Source organism: Ursus maritimus, unplaced genomic scaffold (genome assembly GCF_017311325.1).
Source record: "Ursus maritimus isolate PB19 unplaced genomic scaffold, ASM1731132v1 scaffold_14, whole genome shotgun sequence".
NCBI classification, from domain to species: Eukaryota; Metazoa; Chordata; class Mammalia; order Carnivora; family Ursidae; genus Ursus; species Ursus maritimus.
In genome coordinates this window covers 31,434,875-31,462,252 of record NW_024423786.1, presented here as the reverse complement: position 1 = coordinate 31,462,252, position 27,378 = coordinate 31,434,875, and the positions used below count along the sequence as shown (strand labels likewise).

Below are 27,378 nucleotides of genomic sequence, written 5' to 3'. Positions count from 1 at the left end.
CCAAACATTAAAGAGATTTACCAAAATGTAAAACAATGTCACTCTTTGCTAATTTTTTTTTTTTGCTTTAGAAAATATAGATATTTTATGTTAGTCATTCAGAGTTATTTATGCTAACATGTAATGGGGTTACTATTTTTAAATAATAACTATCTTTCAAGTTTACTTTTAATTTCTAATATGGTAAATACTGAAAATGTAACTCTTTGGGGTCTTCAATAATTTTTAAGTGTGTGAAGGGGTCCTGAGACCAAAAAGTTTAAGAAGCACTGTTTCACAAGTGTAAGTCTACTCTACTGTTTCACAACAAGTATATCTAAGAGTCATATCATTCTAAACAAAATAAACCCATATTGTTAAAATATAAGAGATGGGATAGTGAGGACCCTCAGCTGACCCCTAGTAACCAAAAAGCATAGTGTCTAGGACATGGTAGGTGCTAAATATGTAACTGTTAAATTAATACACTGTACAATGGTGAGCATATCCATATTTAAGAGTGTTGTGATAATTGAATGAGACAACATGTGTATGTGTTTGTGCATATTATTATTGTTCACAATTATTCACTATCACTCTTTTTATGTAAGATGTTTTTATGTCTCCCCCAACTGACTTCATGCTTGGCTGTATGACCTGACTCGGCCAATGGGATGTAAGCAGAAGTAACATGTGCCACACATATCTGAGAAGAAGCTTTGAATTGTGTGGTTCTGCCCAGACTCTTGCTCTTCTGCCCTTGCCTCATGAAGAGCATGTCCCAGATAGGGGCTGTCTGTTGAGTGCAGGTTCTAGAATGAGAAGACACAGAACAGATACATAGTTGACCCTCCTCTGCAGCTCTCAGGTAATGTGTGACAGAAATATGTAAAACTGTTCTAAGCCATCTTAGCAAATCTGGCAAATACAGTATGAAATGAGCCTAACATCCTGGAGATGCTCAGTAAACCTAACCATTCTAATCAGCGCTATTCAGCTAAAGCAGCACTAAAGAACTGTTGCTTCGTCCTTGAGTGACGGCACAAAGCAGAGCCTACCCTGAGGAATTAAGGTAGTTTATATAGCACCATTGACATAACCTCAGGATTCCAGGTAAACGAAGGACATGACATAGGACAGGAGTGGCCTCAGAGTAGTTTTCACTGTAATAAAAAATTCTGGCTACCATGTACCCCTAAATACCACCTACTGGAGGGGCTCAGGAATATCCGTAGATGTCACTAGCAGGTGACTGAGAAAGAAAGAGGTTCTAAGATGACTGAAAAATGCCCAGGCTCAAAGGAGAGTCAATGGGTCTATCAGCCCATCTGCCTGACCTGCCCACACCCTCTTCTCGGGGAATCTGCTCCAGTTTAGAGCCTCTGAGGCTAAAACCAAAGACAAAGCAGCTGGCTGAAAGCCAATGATTGGCCTGGTTATAATCCTGATTATTCTTTCAGATCTTCGCACTAGAAGATATACCGACTGAATGTGGTCAGAGAGCGATGGGCATGGGAGTTGTAGGGGCACTGAGGGAGGTACTGGCAGCCACATTTGCCCACGCGCAAAACAACAAGCCATCAGAGAAAGCTGGTCTGCAGGATGACACAGAACGCAGCAGACTTACAGGACAAGAGACGAGAGAGTAGCTGCCAGAGAGAAATTACCGACAACTTTTGCCTCCGAGGAGACCCATATCAACTTGCGCAGTTGGGTTCCATAAGATCTCCCCATGTTCTTCTAACACTTCTTTTACTTGACATAATTTTAATAGAGCAATGTCCCTAACAACCAAGTGACCCTTAAAAGAAGTAGGTTTTTTTGTTTTTTAGCCTTGCTAATCCTGACCCAAACACAGAATTGAACTGATTTCTGGTGGTTTATAGAGGACAGGGGTTGGGTAGGAATAGAAACCTGGATTACAGTAACAGAATTAACTTTCTACAACTGAGAATCCAAAGTACTTGCAGGAATAACTTTGCTCTCAGAGTGTCAGAAACCATGACTATAAAATCATAATATATCTTTACCTTTTTCCAACGCAAGCACTAAAAGGCAGCAAAGATATCAAGCAAAGATGCTAGAGAGTCAGAAGTTCTGGATTCAGTGTTGGCTTTGCCTCTAAGAACCTTTGTGTCTTGAAAAATGCCACATCCCCTTTCTGAGTCTCAAGGTTTTTTTCTATAAAAAATAGGGGTTGGATAAGATTTGTAGATTCCCTACAATAATAGAGAATTGAGCTTCTAAAACGTTTTAAAAGTTTATGTTAACACATCAATTTCTAAAATATAGTGAATTTGTATATTTTATTATAAATCACTGTTTATGGTATAGCAATAATCACATATGGTTTTAAATACTGTATTTTCCAAGTTACAAATCAGTGGCATTTAGCCTTAGAAGAAAGGGGATGGTAATACCTATGTATAGAAAACAGAACAGCTGTTCCTATTTACTGCTAACAAACGTAACCAACCTCCAACTATACTGAGGATTTCATATCACTGTCATTGTTTCGGTTTATTATAATAGCTTTTTAAGTATGAAAGATATAAAACGTAAGATCACTAAAGTGTTCCAATAAAAAAGGGCAGACTACTTGGTTTTAATTAAAGTTCTCTGAAAAAAAAAGTAAAATTAAAAAAAAATAATTAAAGTTCTCTGGGTGTTCTGTTAGGGGCTTATAATCAGAGTTTTCATCGAAGAACCAAGTGTGATGCTCCTTAGCTTTAATCGGCCTTAAGAACATTTATTTGCATTTACTCTTACCCACAGAACATGTTTTGAAAAAACTCAAGAGAATTTATTTCTCCTTACCTAAGTTCTTCTGCCTTTTCTCATTCTTTGAAATAGTTACTATCCTCCCAGTAGAGGTGTAGCTAAGAGAAATGTAGTTTATACTTGGCAGGGCAAATAAAAGGTTAAATTATGGCTCGGTTAGTAGATTTCCAGGAAATAAGTGTTGAGAAGAGGAAAGCTGGATACTGTTCACTGGCTTCTTACTCTAATTCTCATTTCTTTTCCTATCTTTTCCTAATCCAAGAACCACCCTGACAGTATATCAACACATTTCAGTATAACACGATATAACAAGCATTATCGAGGACCCACCATGCACACAGAATTCTTTGAAGTGCTGTGGTGATCACAATGATGAATAAGTTGTCCCTACCCTCAAAGGAATCATAGACACAAGTACAGGAACACTCTGAATGGAGAGACCAACTGCAACCGGAGAACAGGGGGAAGATGCATGGAGGATACATATTTGGGTTTGACCTTAAAGAGTGATTTGGGTTTCAAAAGGTGAAGAGACAGGATCAGGTTGGATGACAACTTAAGCCAGAACATAAGAGCATGTGGGGTGCTCAGCAACCAGAGTGTCAATGGTAAGGGGAAGGAGGTGTCTAAGGTCAGATCCAGAAAGGCCAAGAGTGCCCAGTGACGACCAACTCTGCAGGGCTTGGGCTGTGGCAAATCTGATGGCTTCATGGATCTAGGATGTCTAAGATCAAGAGTAAAAACTTAAAGTTCAAATATTGATCATTTAAAAAGTAACAGTAAATGTTAAGAGTTCCCAGCAACAGAAGACTTACATGTAGTTGAAATTTGCAACATCAGCTTTATTTGGCTATGTATTACGACTCCGTTTTAAAGAGAAGGTCAAACCGTATTGGTGGATATCAACCTTTTGAGGGAGAAATAGCAACCTCTATTCATATAAAACATAGAAATATTATCATTCCAAAATACATATAAAACTGAAAAAAAGGGAGAACAGATTGTTCTGTTTGAAGAAACAGAAGTGACTGACAACTGTATAAAAATCAGGGCATTAGACAATTTTAAGTGTTCTTTCCAGCTACCTCCCAAACTTCATTTCTTTTTTTTTAAGATTTTATTTATTTATTTGACAGAGAGAGAGACAGCCAGCGAGAGAGGGAACACAAGCAGGGGGAGTGGGAGAGGAAGAAGCAGGCTCATAGCAGAGTATGGAGCCCGATGCGGGGCTCGATCCCAGAACCCTGGGATCACGCCCTGAGCCAAAGGCTGAAGCTTAACAACTGAGCCACCCAGGCGCCCCCTAAACTTCATTTCTATGAATGGAAATTCTAAATGGAAGTATCACCATCTCACCAATTTTAAAGCACCCATATCTTCCTTCACTTCTTTCCCCAAAAGAAGTACACCACACCAGAAACTGAGACCATTCAAAGAAGTTTAACAATGCAAGGAATCTGAAATTGCTGAGAGAAGGAAATGAACATTTACCAAGTGTGCACTACGTGCCAGGTACTATGTCAGACCTCTGTGAACAACTCAAAGTCCAATGAAGTCTGCGGCTGCCTACTGTAATAGCTGGGGAATGTCTTTTCACATGGGACTTAGAAATTCAAAGTTCGATGAAAGCTTCATTGGGATCCAAATGCATTAGCCCCTGAAGATCTCATGGTCTAGTTAGGGTACAGAGTTGGTTGTAGCGATACATAAATAACAGGACCATTATGTGAGAAATGCCATAACAGACTTATGTGTAAGTGCTGTTGTAAGATATGTTTGTGATTTACTACATATATTTCATTCCACTGAAGTTATTTCTGTGAGTCCAAATAAAGACTCTAAAATACTTGTACATCCAAGTGAGAAACTCTACAATTTAAGGGAAAAAAATATTACAAAATTCAGGAATGCTAGATACAGCCCTCCCCACCAGGGGGGTGCTCCTTGTAATTATTACTGGATGACTTAATCAAAGCCAAATGAGTTCATAAAGTTTCATGACATATTTTAATTGCTAACAAGGACTTTTTCTTTCATATTAATAAGTTCTAGAATGCTTCATTAATAAAAATTCCTAAATGATTATGAATTTTATAATGGGGACTATGTAAGTCCCATAACATACATATTGTATTGTATTTTGTAGATGTTTAAAATTATTTTATTTTGAATAACTGAAATAATTAAGTGCCAGAATAAAAATAAAATACATGAGGGGGGGCGCCTGGGTGGCTCAGTCAGTTAAGTGTCCAACTTTTGATTTCGGCTCAGGTTGTGATCTCAGGGTTGTGAGATGGAGCCACATGCCAGGCTCCGTGCTCAGCGCAGAGATTCTCTCCCTTTTCCCCGCCCTCTGCCCTTCCCCCTGTTTGTGCTCTCTCTCAAATAAATCTTTTCAAAAAAATACAGTGAGAACCAAACCAGACGAAATATTTCTCCTGACAATAAAAAGTGAGTTATATATCAATGATGTTGAAGAAACCTATCTTTCCAACTCTGCCATATCAAAGAAGTAAGAGCATTTGGAAGATATGTGATTTGCTGTAAGTCATCTTTAATCATCCCTGTTAGTGAAGGAGAACACGGGCAATAGTAAATAGCAAAGGCCTACATCTTATACCTTAAGCACTAGAAATCTACTTTATTTTTCCCAGGGCCTGTTTATTCACAGATGAGCCTTCCTGTCTATCTGTGATTCTACACTTGGCCTGGTCACCTGTAAGTCCCTCAAACCAATGCTCTGAAGCTAGGAGTTCCTACAGTTGTCTTTTAAATAAATCGCTAGCATCCATAACCAAGAGATGGGAGTCACTTCTTTTCATGTTTATGTTGATCACTTTCTTCCAGACAGAGAACCTGCATGAGCCAGTAGTCAAAAAAAGCTTTCCCATTTCTCTAGGGACTAGCACCATGAAAACTTCACAGGGAAAAGAGACATGCCCAACTTGCCTCAAATGTTTTAGAACAGAGGCACCTGGGTGGCTCAGTCGGTTAAGCGTCTGCCCTCAACTCAGGTCTTGATCCCAGGGTCTTGGGACCGAGCCACACATGGAGCCCATTTCTCCCTCTCCCTCTGCCCCTCCACCTGCTCATTTTTTTCTCTCTCTCTCTCTCAAATAAATAAATAAAATCTTTTAAAAAATGTTTTAGAAGAACAATCTAAAAATTAAATATCCCAGCACTCTTATTTAGAGATGTAAAAATTACAAACTATGCAATTACCATTTGGCATTACGAACTTAATCCTTGTAATTATTCAATAAATAGGTATAAATATCACCCCTGTTGTACAAATGAGGCTGTGACACACAGAGGGCTTAGCATCTCGCCCAGGGTCTTCAAGCCAGGACATGGCAAAGCCAGTGACTCCCAAGCTGCAAGCTGACCCATCACAGGACTCTGACTTGTGCCCTGATGCTGTTTGGGGCAATAATTTAACTGCACAGAGCTCTAACAAATGTATGACCTTTACTTATGATTGTACAGAGTAAGAACACTTCCAAATATTTGCATATGTGCTTTTTTTTTTTGCTAGTATTGTGCTTTAGCTTTCAGAATGCATCTAGGTTATCTAAAGACTACTGTCAAGATAATTTGGGAAAGTAAATGAACCAAACTAACAACCAGAAAGAAAAGATTTCTCAAAAAACATTTAATAGGTAAAGAAAACGGCATCTGATTTATATACCTACCACATGTGTTATCTAAATCTTCCACACAAAGCCTATTTTAAGGCATGCAAATTTAATATATTATGAAAGGCACTATGCAAAGCATCTTAAAGTGCTCTCCTTACTAATGCATGTAACAAAATATACTGATTATGCAAGTACATTTAATTGGATATAATTAAAATAATGAGATTTAAATACTGATGATTTTAAAAAGAAAAAATAGAAGTTGGAATTAGCCATGAGATACATTCAAAATGTTAATGAAACTTGTAATGTCATGACCACTTTAGTGCTCGATACTCCTACTAGTTCAAAAAAGAGCAACACCTGGCCATTTCTGCCCGGTTCTAAACACATAGTTTAGAGATGTGACATAAAATATTTTATTGGATAACAGAACACTTGGCTCTTGAATAACATAATTTTTACACATCACTTAAGAGATACATAGCAACCACTATTTTCTTCGAAGAAAGGCATCAAAATGACCAAAAAAGATAATATAAATTTTCCACAGGAAGAGTTGTGCTTGGTTAAATGGACACAATCTCAAAAGATCTTTGCTAATGTAAAGATACCAAATTTAGGTATTCTCTCAACTCTGGTGGCTTTAGAGTGGCTGAAGAAGATGGATGGCATGTGAAAAGAACAGGTCTGCTGCTGTGAGGCCATATTCCCTTTACTTGGTATAAAGTTTCAAAGAGGTCTATAGTCCCCAACGTTACTCAAGAAGAGACAAGAGCAAAATTCAATAGAGCAGAAGGACCTGAAACTTCTATTAAACTTCTCTTCAGACCTCTTTGTCTAGCTCACTAGCAACAATACAGAAAAGGTGATACAGGGCAAACTTTTATTAAATTACCTTGAGGCGAAAGCTTTGTTTTGTGGGATGGGTATGTTTCCATTTTGAAGAAATGGCAGAGGAAGCTGTAAGATCCACACGGGCCTAAACCTCCTAAAATTTCTTAGGAAAAAAACCCAACATCCCCGATTAACTCTGACAATTAAAACAAAAGAAAACAAGCTCACATCACCATTTACTGAAGAGGAAATTGAGACAGAAGTTAAGTGCCTGGCCTAAAGGCATATAACTAGGGATACAGCAAAAGGATAAGAGAACAATTCTGGCATGAGCATCATAAATCTTAGATGGAATTCTAGGTTAAAATCATTAAATTCTAGTCAGATATAAATTCAAATTCAGAACATTGCAATGAGGACATCACAAAGGATCAGTTAAAATTTGAAAGGACTTGGGGCCTTTTCAGGGGTCTCTCTCTCTTTTTTTAAGAGTTTACCTTATGAGATTCCAAATGAAAGTCATCCTCCAAATAGCTAAAGGCTTAAAATATGAACCCTTCTGGCAGGAATATTTCCCAGGACCTGCAGGCTAAGCATCCCCAACCTCTCCAAATAGCACATGATGCCCACTACCAGCTTCATAGTGCTTTCATCCCATATCCTGAAAAAGCACTGGCTGAGATCAGTGAAAATGAGAAGAATAATGTCAATTCACTAGAGGCATTAACAGTACAAAATGTCTCTCAGAATTCATCGAAATAATGACAAAATCAGGATAGAGAAAGGAATTAACGCAGCTCAACAATATTCAGTAAAATGAATGCAATTCCTATCAAAAAATGTAATATTCCAAAATCATTTAGTGTGATTGGCATCATCAAATATAGCAAAATGGATTTCTATTTCAAGATGCAGTTGGTTCTTTTCCAAGAGCTCAGGTTCATGGTGTTCCTCCCGTGCACCAGATGTCTGCCCCCAGGCTCTGAAACACCTAACAACCCACACAAGGAGCCATTGGCATCCCACTGCCATGTACCGAAGAGATCACAAAAGGAAAGAATTCTCAAAAATCTGTTGTTTATTAAATCATTTAACTTCAGGTCAAATAGTGAGAAATAGGTACACTAAAATACTTTGGAAATGAAAACTGCAACTAATGCTAAGAGATAAGAAATAAGTCAAAATAAGTTTATTTTTTTAAAAAGTAAGGGAGGGGATTTTATTTTGTGGGTTGACACCAAAAGAGAAATAAGAGAGAACTGTGTTACTTTATTGCTAATACACTGTGCATTAATACTGTAAACATTCTCTTTTCTCTACACCCAAAATGTAATGTGTTTGGATAATTGCTGGTCAGGTTATGCAGCTCTGAAGAATAAGGAACATCTCAGAACAAAAGACCTTTCCTTCCTAGAGTTCTAATGATAGCACTGTATTAACCACAGGAAGCCCCTATAAAAGACATAGAAGGCTTAGAACTTTCGTCTTATACAGGATTCAAACAAAATATCCCTACTACATCTGTGTGTATGTGTAGTAATTACAGAAAAATAATGATATTTTCAAGTATGACAGCATGGCATGGTGGTGCAGAGCACGGGTTCCACATTTAAACTGTAAGTCTGACTTCTAGCTCTATTTTTTTTAAAGATTTTAGTTCTTATTATCTATTTGTCAGAGAAAGAAAGAGCAAGCACAAGCAGGGGGAGCAGCAGGCAAAGGGAGAAGCAGGCACCCTGCTGAGCAAGGAGCCTGATGTGGGACTTGATCTTGGGACCCTGGGATCATGACCTCAGCTGAAGGCAGACGCTTAACTGACTGAGCCACTCAGGCGTCCCTGAATTCTAGCTCTAAGAGTTAGTAGGTTTATAACCCGTGGCAAATTCCTCAATGTTTCCGGACTTCAGTTTCCTTAATGGTAAAACAGAGGCAATAATTACGACTACCACGTAGGTTCGTTCTGAGGATTAATTCACCTAAAACAAAGTGCTTGGGACAACGCCCAGTATATAGTAAGTGGTTAATAAATGTAAGCCATTATTACTTTAACTTTCTCATTTAATTCTTATGACACACCTGTGAAGCAGATATTATTACTCTCATCCCAAAGGTGAGGAGAATTAAGTAATTTGCCCAAAGTCACAGAGGTAAAGTGAGACTTACACTGGATCTCTCCAGGTCCAAGATTATGCTCTTATTCTACCTAATACTTCCCATGTTACCTACAGGTCCTGCTCTTATGTCATCATAACATTTATCAAGATGTATTTAAATTGCCTTTTAACTGATTTTTCACCCGCAGAATAAACTCTTGTGAGGACAGAGACTGGGTCCTGTTCATTCATTTCAGTCCATTAGTCCCCACTGCCCACTCACCCACATTTCCGAACTTTTGTGCCAGGCTAACAACGCCTATAACCAAGTGTATAGGATTATAAACTGGTATAGTTGTAAAGACAGAAAAAGAGCAGGGTGCTAGAAAAGAACATAAAAGATGAAACCCATTTAGTGGGGCAAAATCCATAAAGGCCTTTCTGAAGAAGGGACACACAAACTGAGATGGGAAGACCGAGTAGGAGTTAGCAAGGCAAAGAAATGGGGATATAAACCACTTGTGTGTAGTACCCTAAGAAAAGATTTCTTCACCTGGTGTGTGAGGAAGGGAAAGCCAGGAAGACCAGAAAGGCACCAGTCTGGCTGACAAATGGTGAGCTCCCGGCAGAGAGGTACGCGATAAGATGGGAGAGGTGAGAGACCGGAACACACAGGACTATCAAGAACTGGAGAGTTTATCCTCGGTACAATGGGAATTCCAGTTGGTTTTTAGAAAGATTATGCTAGCTGCAATGTGGAGACTAAACTGAAAAAAGAGAGGAGCAGAATCTGGGGAATCCAATGGGATGCTCCAGAGCAGATGAGGGGCCATGTGATGGCAGTCTGGGACCAGAAGGGAAGGCGTAGGGGTAGGAAAAAGCATACAGGTTCAACGTGTATTGACCTCCCACCCCTAACACGCTGTCTGACAGGAATAAGGATTCAGTAATCTGTGGCCTGACTGAATGAGTATTTCCTCAGGCACGGCTGTTGCTGGTTCTAAGGCATCCACCAACCCACAGATGCATGACCTCCCCCTGAGCAGTATCACCATCTAGGGGACATGAGAGACACAGGCAGATACCGAAGAAACGATGATTACATCGGTAATCCAACTGGAAAGACTCCACTTACGAAAACCTCTTGATGTGTAAGCGTATCTTTGTGAAACAAAATGCCTCTCCCATTCTCACAATGGAAAATTTTAGAAGCCAGATATCTTTCTCCTATATGACTTTCCAGGCTTGTTAGAGAAATGTATTATTTAAAATAGCCTAGAGCTATGCTGCTAGAAACACAGTAAAACACCAAGGGTGCTGAAAGAAAGTCCTTTCATTTAAGAAAAAAAGAAAAGCTATAGTTAGAAAGACAGTCTATACTCGTTATTCTACGTTCTTTCTTGTAAAAATATGGTCTCTGTCATTACTTCCTAAAATGGCAAAATATTTTGATTATCTATTAGCAACAAATTCAAATGCAGAGTTAATATATTTCCTTATAATCTGTTAAATTCACAAGGTCAGGACAGAGACTGCCTTCCTCATGTTATTTAATAATTTTGACCTTTTGTCCATGAGACATTTATTTGCTGAAACTTTAAAACTAAAACCATTTGAAAAATCCAAATGCTTGTCCATGTGGATATGAGAACAAGAGAATCTATGATTATAGTCAAATGAATTCAAAATCTAATAAATGATCCCATCACCCCTGAAAATGTTTTCCCAGCCTTAAGTTGGCCAAGATGTTCATTAATAATAGGATAATGAAGGTGTAGTCAGGCTTGCTTACATCTGCTGCTCTCTTGCTGAGACGAAGTTAAACCTAACATCCCTGTCAATTTCCCAATAATTAAAGCTTTAGTTATTATTAACTTAGTTAAAACAGTATCTTGCCTAGGCTAGGGTGGTAAGTTCAAGTATTTGGGGGCAGAAATAAAGCTTAATTTTGCAAAGGCCAAGAATGCTCATCTGCAAGAGTCCACTCCAAGGTTAAGCCAAGCGTCCTGCACAGCTTTGATCAGAAGGCCAACAACTACCAGTGCCCCTGCCGCTGCTTCTGAAGAATCTCCAAGCACGGGTGGTAGAGATCAGAAGAAAAGGCACTGCACTGGATTTCTATATAAGGAACTTAATAATGAAAATAAAATACAGTTTGCCTCCTTCTATTTGCTAAGAAACCACTTTCCCCTACACTGGAAATAAAGCTTTATGTGGTATTCTCTGTGCCTTTAGAATGCCTTTAGTGTCTTGAAAATGCTTTTCCTGTAGAACCAAGGAAAGATACATAAGAGCATCAGATAGTGTTTTGGTGCTGTTACTGTAAGAACTGTTTTAAAGAATTATGGTAACCATGGCAGACGATAATAGAAAATCTTGGAAGTTTACTGAGGTTTAAAGCTGAATAAAACGAAGGTATATATTGTTCCATCTGTCCTTTATCATTCGAGAGAACAAGACTGTATATTATTATCTAAAATTTATATTTCTCCAACGTACAGACCAATCACTAATAATTTAATGCACATAAACAAAGACAAATAAATAACCTCAAATTTATGTTTTTCTCATTTTATTCAGAAAGCTCTTCCTTCCTCTCCATTTGCACCAATGCAACTAGTACAAAATTACCTTCATTAATAGGAAAAGTCATTTATTCCAGCAGGGAAAATAAAAGACTAAGCTTAGGCCTTGGACAGCTATTAATTACAAAGAAAAATGAGAAAATAGCATACCTTAAATCCAATGTTTTTAAAAGTGCAAATGTATTAATGAAATCTTAAGCAATATTCCATTTTATATGAGTGTATAAATCAACTGGTATTTTCATTCTCCTAATCATCTCAGACAACAGACAGCCCAACTGAGTTAAAGTTGTATACTCTCATTTTTGTTAGACAATCTGTTCCTAGCAAGGCTATTTAAAACAAATATATTCCAAGCCATTCATATGTCAACCGATATTTCTAAACGAAAGTAAATAACTTTAAAATGAGGCATTTCGATCAATTTTAATCCAAATATGATTTTCAATAGCAAGAGAGTACAAAATTACACCTCATTAGAACAAAAATCTCAAACTTTTGGATTATTTGTTTCTGCGTATTATAGGCTGTTTATTGTCAAATCCATAATCCTTTGATATTTTCTTAAACAGATGAAATTTGCCTTCTTCCCCTAGGGAAATGCCAGACTATAATGATATCTGAGAAATACGATTAAATTAGTTTAATTACTTCATGTCAACTTGATAAGTCACTGCTCTTTAATGCAAAAACTGCCACTTGTAATTAATGACTGTCCATACTGCTTCAATTGATCAAATGTCTAATACACATAAAACATTGAAAGAAGTTCTGTATATCTTACAGCAATTCAGTGGAGAAGTCTTGTCCCAGGGGTATGTAAATCTGAAGTACAAGAAACCTCTGGATCAGTCCAACTAGAATGAGAGGGGGAAAATATACATTTATATGTCCAAACCATTTATATGTGCATATAAACCAACACAATCACACACCATCAACAATCTGAAGCTTTCAGCGTTCCAGTAATATAGAACTGTAACAGCACTGCCCATGAGTTACAACTTCATTATAAAAGCAAAAAAGTTGATGAAAATCAAATCAAACTCTAACAACAAATGGTGCCTTTTAAAGTCCCATCTGTGGGCTTGGTGAAATTTTTATGAAAATTTAAAAAAATAATAATTTTTTACTTACTATTTTTATTAGGTTGTAAGAAAATGTACACATAAGATGACATTCAATAGAAACCTATAAAATTGAACTCCAGATTCCCATCAAGGCAGCCATAAAAGCATATGGCAATTATTTTTATCCACTGACAGCTTTAACTGTACTAAACAACTTAATAAAAAACAATAGATCAAGGAAAACAATTCTAATTATGACAACTACAACTGAAGGTTTGATGAGCCATATCTGGTTCATATGATTTTAAAAGTATCCACAGTGAGATGGATGGAGGAACATATTTTCATTTATACTGCCTTTTGTTAATTTAACATACTTTTAATTAATTCAGTGCTCACAAACTACAAACTGATCACTTTCATTCCCCATCACCAGCTTCATCTGAATTAAAAATATCTGAAGAAAAACCAACCCCTACAGCACTTTTGATAGCTGGAGTCTACAACTGTTTCGAAAATCAATTGATTTTATATTACCTCTTCAGACCTATTCACTTAATTCCTTTTCTCTTAGGTTTTGAGCTTTAGCTTGATTTCTCAATTATGATGCTCCTAATGGATGTTTTAGAATCACTTCCTCCTAAAACATGCCTTTTAGGAACTTATTTCCTCATGTAGGACTTCTGTAGGAAATGGAAATGTTCTGATTTATCTGTGAACCTCTCCTACAAATGTAACCTAATAGCACAGGGCAACACTTGAATAAAAGAAGGCAACTGGTCTAAAATGCATATTATTTTCTATTTATTCTAACTCAGTAGGCTTAACAAATTTAAGTATTTCAAAGTAACAACACATGTGTGTGTGTTTGTTGTGTGTGTGTGTGTTTTTAACAACACATTTGGATAATCTACATGTACGTTCTGGTTTATAATTCCTTTGCGTAACTGTTTTTTTTTTTTTTTTAAAGATTTTATTTATTTATTTGACAGAGAGAGAAAGCCAGCGAGAGAGGGAACACAAGCAGGGGGAGTGGGCGAGGAAGATGCAGGCTCCTAGCTGAGAAGCCTGATGTGGGGCTCGATCCGAGAACGCTGGGATCACGCCATGAGCCGAAGGCAGACGCTTAACGACTGCGCCACCCAGGCGCCCCATTTTGCTTAACTGTTTTGCAACATTCCTGACAATGTAAATAGTTTCTACATTTTACCCAAAATTTAGTTTCTACAAAATAAACATATTTGGTCAAGCCCGCTTAGTATCTTTTATTTTATTTTTTATTTATTTATTTATTTTTTTAAAGATTTTATTTATTTATTCGACAGAGACAGCCAGCGAGAGAGGGAACACAAGCAGGGGGAGTGGGAGAGGAAGAAGCAGGCTCATAGCGGAGGAGCCTGACGTGGGGCTCGATCCCACAACGCCAGGATCACGCCCTGAGCCGAAGGCAGACACTTAACCACTGTGCCACCCAGGCGCCCCCGCTTAGTATCTTTTAAATCAAACATACAAGGATAACTTTTATTTCTAATGCTAAGCTTACAAACTGCTCCAGGGAGCCATCCATGGAGTAGTAATATAATGGAAATAGGGGATAATAGGCTCTGACCTTTGAAAATTCTCTAGGAACTGGATTTTACCATATTTATGGGAAAAGCCAGTGAAGCAACCCTGAGTTCTGGACTACAAAACCAAAGTGAGATACCGAAATGAGGCCAGCTTGAATAAATGATCATTAATTAATCTTTCTCTTGCATCGTCCATTGATTGGCCCTATGGCGTTTTTCCATGGCACAATGGCCTCCGTATACAGAGCTGAGAGAGCACCTGGATAAATGAAATCAGTCTTTACCAAGGTCCCTAAGTTGTGTCACAAATCTCACTGAATCAGCACAATTTTCTTCAAAACCAATGAGCTATGCTACACATACAGGGCATTTTCCTATGAATGTTTTTAGATATGAAAGACACTTGCCCTCAAAAAAAAGAAAGCTTTGTAATTCAACTTTCTCACATACAGAAGCCCTAGTTTCCAAAAGGCTTCACTTCTAAGATTAAAAGAAGTATGACAATACCATATGGTGATGATCTGACAAAGAAAAAAGTACTTTAATAACGTTTGACATACAGCGATCCTGTGTGTCAGAAATGCTAAATAAACTCTATAGTAACATTTTTTTTCCAGTGGCCTAGTAAATTCAAACTGACTCTTCACGTCTACATTATATTGAAAATCACTAAGTAATGCTGAATGTGAACTACTATTAGTCAAAAAATGCCCATCAAGTATATAAAATTCATAAAAACTTACTTTTTACTGAAACATGCAGGTTTCTGCAATTTCATAATCTGTTCTCTGCTGAGATAAACTACCTGTATTATTAAGGAGTCAGGTCCTTTTTTCCTTTGAATCTTTTAAAACACATTTAACTAGTAAAACGCCATCAGGTTTTTAAACAGTAGTTTTATACTCGCTTCGTTACAGCCATTGACAGTTGTACAACACATGTACAACCCACAAGTGTTTGTTTCATTGTCCATGAGTTTGGGATGAGAACACAATACAGTCATCCTTTATAAGGGCGCTGCTAAGTCATGACTGAAGCTAGTTCCTGGTTCCTAGCGCAGTCCCGGCAAGAACAGCACACTGAAGTGCACCTCCCACTTCAACCCAGAAAACAGGAAACAGGCATGCCTCTATTCCGGATCATTCCATAGTCCTCAGGCAAATCAGAAGGCCTTTCTGGGCTCTTTTCCTTTCATGTATAAAACTGGGCTGACAAATTAGATATATACCTCACAGGATTATTTGTATGGATTAAATTAGATCTATCATTCAAAAAAAAAATTTCAGCATCTACTACATGCCAGACTTAATGTGGATGTTTTTAGTGAATAATGCAGATACTGTGACACTGTCTCTCCTCTCTTGGAACCAATATTCTAGCTTCAGGAAGGAGAAGGTCAGGGTGCAATGAAAGTATATAATCCTGGGTCACTGGCGGGAAGAGGATGAGTGAGAGTTTTCTGGCAGAAATAACACTGGGATTCAGCTAAAAGAGCAGGGGTTGAGTGGGCGAGGGAGATGAAGGAACAAATATCATAGGGAGAGGGAATACTCCATCATGTGATGAAAAAAGCGATGGTGGAGTGGATGAATCTAAAGACATAAAGGACTGGTAAGAGACACAGAAAGGGAAAAGCAGCAGGAGGTAATTCTGGCAAAATGCTAGGATCTCAATCATTCAGGGCCATGAAGGCCATGCAAAGGATATGGTCACCCTACAGATCAATGGGAATCCACTCATATATTCATTAATTTATTCCACAAAGATTTACTGAATGTCTACTATGTGTCAGGCACTATTCTAGGTGAACAAAATAGACTAAATTTCCCATTTTGGGGGTGCTTACCTCTGGAAACAGTGAGAAAAACAGTAAAAAAGCAAAAAACAAAAAACAAAACCCTAAGAAACAAATAGCACATTAAATGGTGGTAAGTACATGGGAAAAAGTAAAGAAAGGTAAAAGGGATCAAGAGTGTGGAAGGGCTATAAATTACAGGGCAGGGTGGGCTGTCATTGAGACGATGACATTGTAGTAAAGGCCTAAACAAGAGGAGATGGTGAGCCATGCAGCTATTTGGGAAAAGAAAGCTCTAGGCAGAGGGTTACCAGCTTGTGCACAGGTACAAAGGTGATAGGGCACCAGGCTACGTTTGAAAACAGCAAGGAGACTTGTATGGTCGCGACAGAGTGAACAACAGCAAAAGTAATAGGAGATAAGGTCGGAGAATTAAGAGGGTACCAGATACTACAGGGCATACAGATCTCTGGTTTTCACTCAGAGATGGGACATTTTCAGTAGTGGAGAGCCTTACATTTGCATGTACTGCTCTAGCTGTGAAACTGACAACAAACTGTAGGGCAGCAAGTAAAAAAACAGGGGGGCCAATGAGAAGACAAATCCATGAGATGTTCCAAGCATGAGATATGGTGGCATTAGAGGTGACAAAAAGTTGTAGTCAGACTCGAAACTAAGCTAAAGAAAGAACCAACAAGATCTTCCTGATGGACTGAATGAAGAGAGAAAAAATCGGGCTGATTGAAGTTTTTCGTCAGAGCTACTGAAAAGACAGGTTGCTAACAACAGAGATGTGGCTATCTGTAGCAGCAGGAACAATTTGTAAGGTAAAGCTGTCCACACAGAAATGTCATATAAGCAACTGAAAATACAAGTCTGGAGTTTGAGAGAGAAGTCTGATTGGGACATAAATTTAAGGTGGCGTTAAGACAGAGATGGTATTTAAAACCATGAGACTAGCACCGATAATCAAAAGAGTAAATACAGGTAGATAGAGTGTCAAGTGTCAGGTCTACAGGCACTGCAACATGAAGCTGGGCTGGGGACAGGAAGAACCATGAAAGGAAACTAAAAAGGAAGACCGGTGCAGTGGAAAGAAAACTCAGACAAGGGCATCCTGGAAGGTGAGTGAAGAAAACATTCCAAGGAGGACAGTGTCAACTTGTCAAATGCTGCTGCTATGTCAAGCAAGATGAGGGCTGAGAATGAGCCACCGGATTCAGGAATACAGAGATTACTAGTGACCCTGACAAAAGCACTATCAATAGAGTGGTGAGGTCAAGACTGTTGAAGGGTTTTAAACAAAGCAAGTCATAATGACATTTATTTTAAGAATACCAAAGTGGGAGTGGGGGGGAGGTCAGGGGCAGGGGGAGCCTCATAAAGATGACCTCATCCTCAGCCTCCAGAACAGCTGAAACTTAGATAAACACAAGGCTTCAGGGATGCTGATCCCAAGAGACACACCATAAGATTCAGATGCCACTGGCAGAGAAAACGACGGTTTCGAATAAGAGCCTCAAAAAAGATTACGTCCTGACACTGACCATCCAAATGATAGATGTTTGCGTGTGACACTGCTGCATCTCATATGGGCAGCTCCACGGCATGATCCAGGGTAAGGGCAGCATGATTTATTTAGTTAGTTGGCTAATCATTCACTTAAATCTGGTTATGAAGGCGAACTGGTTACAATTGGAAATTATAATCCAAATTGTGACAGTTTCTCAATGTGGCAAATTTAACAAACTTATCAAACACCAACCACATATGATATACTAAGTAAGGGGTACAGAGTGGATGGAGCAAGATTCCTGCACTGGAGAAGTGCACAATCTGATCATCAATATCACGCTTTCCTCTGTTTGATGAGATGTTCCATAAAAGCAAACAAAACTCTGACATTCAGAGATGCTCAAATATAATTCAGAAATACCACTATTGAAAATGAAAAGTTAAACATACCTACTTTCATCATTAAGCTTTTTTCCTAAGTACCTAATATAGTGGGAAATACATATGGGGTACCTAATGTCAAGTCTGCATAAGTAAAGTGGATGTTTACTCTTAAAATAGGAATACATAATCATAACGGAACTAAATTTAGAATGTTAATTGAAAACCAATGCTCTACTCAAGACATGCCATTTAATTTAACAACGACTTCACATAGGTCATTTTATACAAGTAAAAACAGCTATAAAGTTCTGTTATCAAAAATTACAAATAATTAATCTTAAAGGCATTAGTACAGGGCAGACTCTATAAACTGTTTCATTTGTTACAGTACCACACATGCTACAGAAGAGCCAGATTATTTTTTAATTACAGGGCATTATACAAGAAATACATTAAAAGATTCTTCTGTTTCTTCCAGTTAAAACTATCATTTTTCCTTTTACAAAGCAATTATAACACATTAAACTTGTTTTATTTCTAAAAACAAAAATCTTAGATAAGCGTAGGAAAAGGGAGCTTGTCTTTAGTCACTGAGCCTCTCTGGTAGAGGAGAAATCTTTCTCAGATCCAACTGAGAAAGGTTAGCAGAACTGATTTGATTTTATCAGTAACATGATTATGTGCATAGATGCTAAGGGCATTGCATAGAAGGATAGGCCAACAAGAGAACACTGGTTTAGAACAAAGTCACGTTCCTACAAATCAGATGTATCCATCTCACAAAGTCAATATCCTTAAAAACAGATGGACCATGTCTCCTGTAACAAGAATAACCTACAGTTTCAGACATATTTCTCTGGCTCATCTTAGTTCACCTCATTTATAAGTATAGAATTTTTTTTTGGAATTGAAAAAAAAAAACTCTAGTGTTCAAAAGGAACTATGAGGAAATTATGATTTTTAAAATGGTAGTAAATTAATAAAAATGATTTCAACAAAGATTATCCCTTCTCTTTGAGGTTCTGTTTCTTATTTTAGAAAGAAACACTGACAAACCATTTATAAAATTAATCATCTTCCATCTATAGTTTCTATGGCTCGGTTTACATCTTAGAAATCTGTAATATGCATGCAGTAGCTTGAAGTGGTAATTAAAGAAGAGCCTGTGAAAGTTTAGAAAACCGAATTAAAACAAGAAAATCAGGTACCAATACAGGTCTTTTCAAAGTACCTGGTGCATAGTAGGTGTTCAATAAATGTTCTTAATTAATAAAGGAAGTAATAAGTAAATGATCAACTTAAAAAATAACTGGCTGCTTATATTTAATAAATCACTTGAAATCGATAGTTAATACACAGGATAAAGTTGATGAAAATCAGATGAATCATTTTGAAAAATTACATATCTTAAATTGCCATCAGTTTACTCAAAGCCTAATTTGGTGGTAGAGCCTTGAACCTTAACCTCAGTTCTGCCAATAATTGGGCTTCTGATTGTAAATTCAAGTGCTTTTTCAAGGTTCCTTCTGCTTTAAAATGTCGATTCCAATTTCCAAAGTAAGAAAGAATTGAAAATCTACTCTTTGGGTTTTTGTTGAAACACATATTTATATTTATACATATTAGATATTAATATTCTTGAAGGTATACAAGTTGATGTGTCACTAAGTAATGCTTTCTATGGTATTTTACACAACTTTTTTCTCATGGATTTTTCCTATAATTTGGGAAGTCCTGGGTTTATTTCAAAGCTTACCCTTAATTATCTGATTTCTCTATGAGGAACCAATCTCAGTGTGTTCTTTGCAGAGGAACTACTATCAGGATTAAAAGAGTCAATAAATGTGAAATGCTAGGGAAGTCATAGGCACACAGTAATTACTCAATAAATACTATTACTATGATAATCAATAGCCACCAAATAATCTTCTGTATCTTCTTAAAAATACTTCTAGCGGTGCCTGGGTAGCTCAGTCAGTTAAACATCCGACTCTTGATTTCAGCTCAGATCATGGTCCCGGGATTGTGGGATCGAGCCTCGCACGGGACTCTGTGCTCAGTGCAGAATGTGCTTGGGATTCTCTCTCTCCCTCTGCCCCTGTTTGCTCATATGTTCTCATTCTCTCTCTAAATAAATAAATACAATCTAAAAAAAATAATCTAGATTATGAATCAACAGTGAAGGTATATATACATGTATATATATCTATATCTATATACATACACGATATGTATCTATATAATATTTACATATATGTGAAACCTGGCATAAGGTTAATTTCTAAATTAAAAACAGACTTATCACTTTAAGTTTACAGATGCCAGTAAAAGTAAGTCAAACTAATGCCTGTGTGGTAGATCTAAAAGTATAACTTTAAAAATCAGGGGCGCCTGGGTGGCTCAGTCATTAAGCGTCTGCCTTCGGCTCAGGGTGTGATCCCAGGGTCCTGGGATCGAGCTCCGCATCGGGCTCCCTGCTCTGCTGGGAGCCTGCTTCTTCCTCTCCCACTCCCTCCGCTTGTGTTCCCTCTCTCACTGGCTCTCTTTCTCTCAAATAAATAAATAAATCTAAAAGTAAAAATAAAAAAATTAAAATTAAAAAAAAAATCAAATTAAGCTTTAATGTCAAAAATCTTACTTACGGATTTGCTTATTCTCCTTTGGTAACTGAATTTTGTTTGTTTGGCTGCTGCCTTCCAGGACAAACACAAAACTTTTAACCTCTTTATCAAACTCCTGTAGAACAAAAATAAAAACAGTGGTAATTGGAGCATATTTTATTTGGCTTCTATCATAAAATTGGAGCTGTAAACCCACAGGGGAAAAAAGTCCCGGATTCAAATAACTTAAACGTCAGGTCTTGATGATACTCTTACCCTGAAAACTGCTGGGAATTGGAATATAGAAGCCCCACTGTGCTACTTGACAAACCCTCTATCATATCAAAAAACTCTTCCTCTAAATGATTAGAAATTCCCTAGTTTCAGGGATTCCCAAGTTACGAATTTAGAGTTTCCAGAATTTAGTTACCCTTCCTCTCCTATAATCTACGTATTCCTGTCTAACAGCACAGGCTGAACATCACTCCATGTTACAGTATACAAAATCACCTAACCTATGTTAGGTGCGCAAGTTAACCGGTCTGCAAGTTCCTGGGTGTCTGGCCATGGCTCGTACGGAATTAATCATTGCCTTATTTTACTAGTGTTCTAACCCGAAGTTCTACACATCATCTTCTGAAAATCAGTACTAATTAAAGTGTTACAGTTAAGGTGATCTTAAAAACTATGGTAGGAGAAACATAAACAGAACAAAACCAAACCTGAAAATAAAAAAGCCTCCTTATATGTAACGGTCCGATTTCTATGACTCAAAGTGGTTATTTTTTCATCTTGGAGCAAATTCCCAACCTGAGTATAAAGACCCATTATAAAATTTCACAGATCCTCCCAATCTTCCTTTCTGTATATGTCAAGAAATGCACTGTAACTAAGGCTGCTGAGCATTAAATAACATTCAAATAAATCTGTATTGTATCCATCACAACAGCATCTCTCATGTATTTGAAATGAACACACAGAGACTGAGTATATTTATTCCATCTATACACAAGTTGGGCATATACTTAAAACCTTTCAACAGCTTACCCAAATCATCAACACAGTCCATAAACCCCCACCTAGTGTGCTTGCTGCCTGGTTTTAGACTTCAATCTCCTACCTTGCACTCTCTTTTCTCTGTATCCTGGCCTTAGTAGCCTTCTTGTAATTTCTTAAAAATTCTAAGCTCTCTCCTGCACAAGGAATTTGTATGTGATTCTTCCTTTGCCTGAAACACTCTTGTCTCTACCAGCCCCACACAGTGCATAGTTAGCTCTTAGAGATCCAATGTCATTTCCTTGGGGAAGCCTTAGATACACTCCCTGCTCTATCTCCTCCCAGCATCATTGATCTCTCATTCATAGGAAGCGCTGTATAATTTTAAGCAAGTTGTTTACTCTTCCCACGGCCTCAGTTTAAAGCATCCAGAAAATTGGCATAAAGTACCTATCACCTAAGGCTACTGTATAAATATATGTAATGTGCTAAACCTGGGCTTGGCAAACTGTAAGCACTCAGTTAACAGTAGCTTTAAAAAGTTACCCATAGAACAAGGTCCATAAAAAGGCGTTTTTCTCCCAACTGAATAGGAGAGGAGTGAAAGAGAAAGGGACAGGGATGGATATAGGTTTTTATTTAGGTCTGGTGGCAGCAGGCTGAGGTAGTTTCTATCCGACAGTATCAGTTTTCCCTGTGAAATGGGGCATGAGGTCTTCTGGTGAGTCAGTGAAGAGGGCCTGTCCTGGCTGTGGACTGTGGAGAGGGGAGTATGGGGGGTTGAAAACCTGAAGATAATGGAGAAATAATCATTTGAGAGACTAAGAGAACATAAGAGGTGAACTTTCCAGGCTGTTCAGGTTGAATTTATAGTATTATTAATCTGAGAGGCTACCAATTTTTTTTTCCAAAATTACTGTGGGACCCAGAACCCCACTCAGAAAAGACAGATATCTGGGGATTAAGAAATGGTTGGCTTCTTCGAGGCCAGCATGATGAAGGACAAAGAGCAAGGGCATTCAAGGTTTTGCCTGGAAAGTGACTGAAATCAGACTCTGGATTCTGGGCTGGATAGGACAGGAAGCGAAGATAGAGAAAATACATGCCGAAATAAAATTATTTAGGCATGGGGAAGTAGAAAGGCCAGTGGCCTAAAGGTCTCAATTAGGCTGAAGAACAAATACAATGAGACTAACTAAGCAAGCAGCCTTAAGAACTGAAGCTTAGCGTCAGAGAGGGATGTCTTAAGGTCTTACTTAGTCATTTCAGAGGCCCTGCAGTTTACTGTGATAAGGTATAGGGTGTGACAGTGGGAATGGCGTCTGACAATGGAAGAGGTCATTAGTGATGAAGAAATCAAGAAATTGTAAAGCTCAGGATTTGGAGATTTTCCTCACAAACACTAAAGTCACCTAAAACAATAGCAGGAGTTGGCCTACAGAGAAGGGTTATGAGCTGTGTGCCAAAGTCTTAAAGGACTGAGGAGTGGTTTCTGGGAGCAAGGTGCAGCCAACAGGGTCAGGAAAGGGTTTTTGAATGAACAGTAAAAACAGTTCTGAAACCTTATCAAACCCTTTTTCTTACAATCTTCATTCTCCTTTCTTTCCAGGATTTAGGTGGCTCTTAACTTCTAACACTTACTTTCCAAATCACAGACGGACTGCCAAGGATCTTCCATTTTGCTCCAGGATTTTTGCCCTGGGCACTAAAGATTTCAACAAATGCACCTCCCTGGAAAACAAAAACAACGTGTTTAAATTAAAGTGAAAGACAATGCTAAAGAGGAAATACTATCCACCACATGGTCTATTACCACTGTTCCAGGCATCTGTCGGATAAGTAGATCTTGGAGGAAACATTATCCCTGTTATTAACTCCTACAATATACCTTGATTGTACTGACGCCACAACCACTCTGATTTGGGTTACCTTGGATAAATGCTTTAGGGAATTTTTTTTTTTTAAAGAATGATAAACATTAAATTGTGCCATACAAACCCTACAGTCTCTCGATGTGGGGTTCACTTACTTGCCATGTATAAATCATGCTTACAAAACATTCTATTCATCTCTAACTAAAGGGTTTAAACTAAATCATGCTTACAAAACATTCTATTCATCTCTGACTAAAGGGTTTAAACTCGACTCTAGAGCCAGGCTAATAAACTCTGGTAAATTATCTGTGGCTACAAGCTTTCCAGTCATATTGACCCATGCTCTGTTACTAGCTTTGACATTTATTAACTATCTGACCTTGAGTTACTTAACCTCTTGATTCTCCATCTGTAAAATGGGTTGTTGGATTACACAGGATAGTAAACATAAACCATCAAGCACAAGACCTTTCTTGTATGTAGCAAGGGCTCAATAGTGCCAGCAATAATTATTCCAAAAAGGGCAAACTGATATTTTGGTACTGATTAACAAAAAAGCTTGGGAATGAGTGGGCATTGGGCTCTGATTCTTATTCTGGGCATTCCCATCTTTTTATATATCTAATATAAGTTGATATGGAAATCTATAAAATTTGTATAAGAAAACAGAGAATCATTTGTGCGGACATGCTATGTGTTCCCTATTGTAAACCTGAGAACACACAGGGCCACGCTTATATAAAAGTACTAAACACGTTACTGAATATCCATAAGCTTTAATTACCAAAGAAAGGAGTTAAGATGATTATCTCTGAGGAAGAGTTAATTACAAGAAATTGAGAATCAAAATGAAGATTAAATATGGTTTTCTTTTATGGTCTGTTTTAATTATAAGCAGCACATGAACAAATTTATGTCTGATTTTTGTAAAGAATTTCCAGCTTTTACGTTTTCTCCATAATATAAAGATATTTTTGCTTCTGAGTTTTAACAAAATCACTTTAACTTAAGACACTAAATTTCTTCTTTCTCAGGCAGTATTATGTGCAAACTGTGTGTGGTTAAGAATTACTATAAATTACTATACCTTCTGGGGTTAGGTCACATATCAATAAAAATTTTAAATTTGAGGCAGTTTTGTGGGTTGTTGTTAAGAGAAAAATCTTTGTACCTGGTGAAATACCCACTCCCTCTTCTTTCTGCTTTCTCTCGTTTTCCAAGTTTCCCATTGTGGGCATATGCTCCTTAATAACAACATTATTTTACCTAAATTGAGAGGAAAACTCTCTTAAATTGTTCTAACACACTTAATTATATCAAATGGGAGCAGAAGAAAGAGAACAGACTACTTGGAGGAAACTCATAAGAAGGCAGGTAGCATTTGGTGAAAAGGTAGAGGCAACAAAGAGGTAACCAATGGAGGGCTGTTCCAGCACGTGACAATTGTAAACAGAGAATGTAACTCAGGTAGAAGTAGGAGGGAAGCGCAAGATACTAGGGTCAAGAAAGAGCAGTGGGTCGAGTGGGTTCAGGGGTCCAGTGAGGCAAGAAGAGCAAGTCCTGTTTTGAAAACACTAAGATACTCAAGGTGACAGAGGAAGACCCAGAAGCAGTGTCCCCAGTGTGATCTTTGGACCATGTGCATCAGAATCAACTGGGGGAAGTTTTTACAGATGTTCTCATTCACTAGCTGGGGGGTGAGGGTCAGGAAATCTGCATCACAAGTACTCCCACAGATTGTAATGTACCCCAGTGTTTGAGAATCACTGACCCCAGTTTTAGGGAAAAAGAAAATAGCACGGAGCCAAAATGCTTATTTTCTTTCTTGGTTTAACCCAGTAATGCATTCACTCATTCACTCCATTCTAAATAGCTTCTGAGACATCAATAGTGAGTACCCAAGGAACTTGTTAAAACTCAAGATTTCTGGGCTCTGCCCTCAAGATTCTGATCCAGAAGGTCCGATTGGGGGCTTAAGATCTGCATTTTAATCAGAGTCGCAGGCAATCCATACACCTTGAAAAGAACTGAGCTGGAGATTGAACAAAAGCCGAATCATACGCCCAAACCGTGGTTGCTTACTCCTTTTTTCTTCTGGAGTGAAGACCACTCATCCAGAACTTCCTTCTCACCCCCCCTCCCAAAAAAAAAAAAACCATGTTGAAGGGGATTGGGGAGAGAGCTTTGTCCTCACCCTGAACACGAACTACCTCACCCAAGAGGAGAATTCTCTAGACAGGTTGGAGCGCCATTTCGGGTTACCTGGTACTCATTTTTGAACATTCCCGCAGGGGGCCCGGGGCTTGGGGGACACGGAGTTCAGGGCGTCCAGCGAGTAGCGTGACCCTGACGGCCGGAAATCGGCGGGCAGGAACCCCTGGCCCGACGGCAGAGAAGGGCTTCGTGCGTCGCCCCGACTCTTCTCAGTCCTCGGTCAGCTCCAAGTCGAGCCCCCGCCCCGCACCATCTCGGCCCCCACCTCCGGGGTGCCCGGGTGTGGGAGGGCGCAGCTATCTGGGCGGGCTCCCGGCGGCCTTGGGGGAGTGATTGTGTGCGTAACCTACGTAACGGGGCGCCCAGCCACAGATCCACGGACAACCGCCCGCTCGCCCGGGAAAGACAGGCGCGCTCCCGGGGCCGCCCCGCCCCGCCCCCGAATTCGATCGGAAAGGGGCGGGGCCCAGCGGCGTCGGCGCTCGGGCCGCACCCATTGGCTCCCATGAGGCGCCTGCGCGTTGAGCTCTGCATGCTTTTTGCCGGCGGACAAATGAGAGCACGCGTGACGTCGGCGTTGCCCAGGCAACTCAGGGACTCTCGGGGAGAAGGCGGACCGCCCAACCTGCGACCCGCGCTTTCTAAGGTCGTGACCTCTGCGGAAAAAGCCTAAAATGAGCCTGGTTTAAGAGCTACAGCAGGTCCTGGACTCTTCTAGAGAACCTGTCACGTCGGTTTGGTCTCTCTTCATTCTAAACGCTGATAACTGGTAGGTTGCTGAAGGAAAGAGTCATGGATTCATGGAACCCTCACATGGCCTTTGGTTCGAAGGTTTCCAGACTCGGTTTCGTTGAGGCAGAAATAGAGTCAGTTGGTCCCCTTCATTGTTTCAGAAGGCCCAAGGAAGTAGGAGTATTTTCTCAAAATCACTGCACGTGTTGAAAAGCCAAAGTTTTTTTGCTCAAAATAACTACGTTATTGAGCCAGGCACTTTCCTAAGTTTAACTATTTGTTTACTTCATTTAGTTTCTATGTCAGAACCACTGTTATAAGGTAGGTATTATTACCACTTTTTGGCTCAGAAAGGTAAAATAGCTTGCCCAAGATCACACGGCCAGTAAGTAATTGAGCTGGTTTGGAGCTCCTGTCTAATGCTGTTCTCAAGGCTGAGTTAGGTCAGTGGTAAGCCTTATGAATAACCAGGTACCACTGATGGAGCCCCTGCTACAGGCCAAGTGGGTCACAGGTTCACAGCCATGTGAGGTTAAGGATTAAGTCTCCTTTCAGTTGAGAATATTTCGTTTCAGAATTGATTAGGAATTTTCTCAAGGGCACAATGTTACTTTTTAGTTATGATTGAGCCTGATGCTCGAATTCACCCAAAAGTCTTAAATATTTGTATTCCCTACGATATGCCAACCACTGTGGATCATGTGCAGCATGAGAAAA

At 38.8% G+C, this 27,378-nt stretch overlaps 1 protein-coding gene across 15 annotated transcripts in view; it reads right to left on the bottom strand.

The window, feature by feature from the left end:
• The window catches only part of CFAP20DC (CFAP20 domain containing), a 235,926-nt gene extending 209,575 nt beyond the window's left edge, over positions 1-26,351 (bottom strand). For 5 of the 15 annotated variants that reach the window (XM_040628610.1, XM_040628611.1, XM_040628609.1 and 2 more), the window contains exons 1-4: positions 25,978-26,350; positions 23,483-23,572; positions 20,888-20,981; positions 12,698-12,770 (exon numbers count right to left, since the gene is read on the bottom strand). In XM_040628610.1, coding sequence (XP_040484544.1) covers positions 12,698-12,770; positions 20,888-20,981; positions 23,483-23,572; positions 25,978-25,998 — 278 coding nt within the window. In that variant the 5' untranslated portion in view covers positions 25,999-26,350. Of the gene's footprint in view, positions 1-12,697; positions 12,771-20,887; positions 20,982-23,482; positions 23,573-25,977 lie in introns of all 15 variants that reach the window. The other 10 variants (XM_040628608.1, XM_040628613.1, XM_040628612.1 and 7 more) reach the window with 6 other exon arrangements.
• Positions 26,352-27,378: the final 1,027 nt, after the last annotated feature.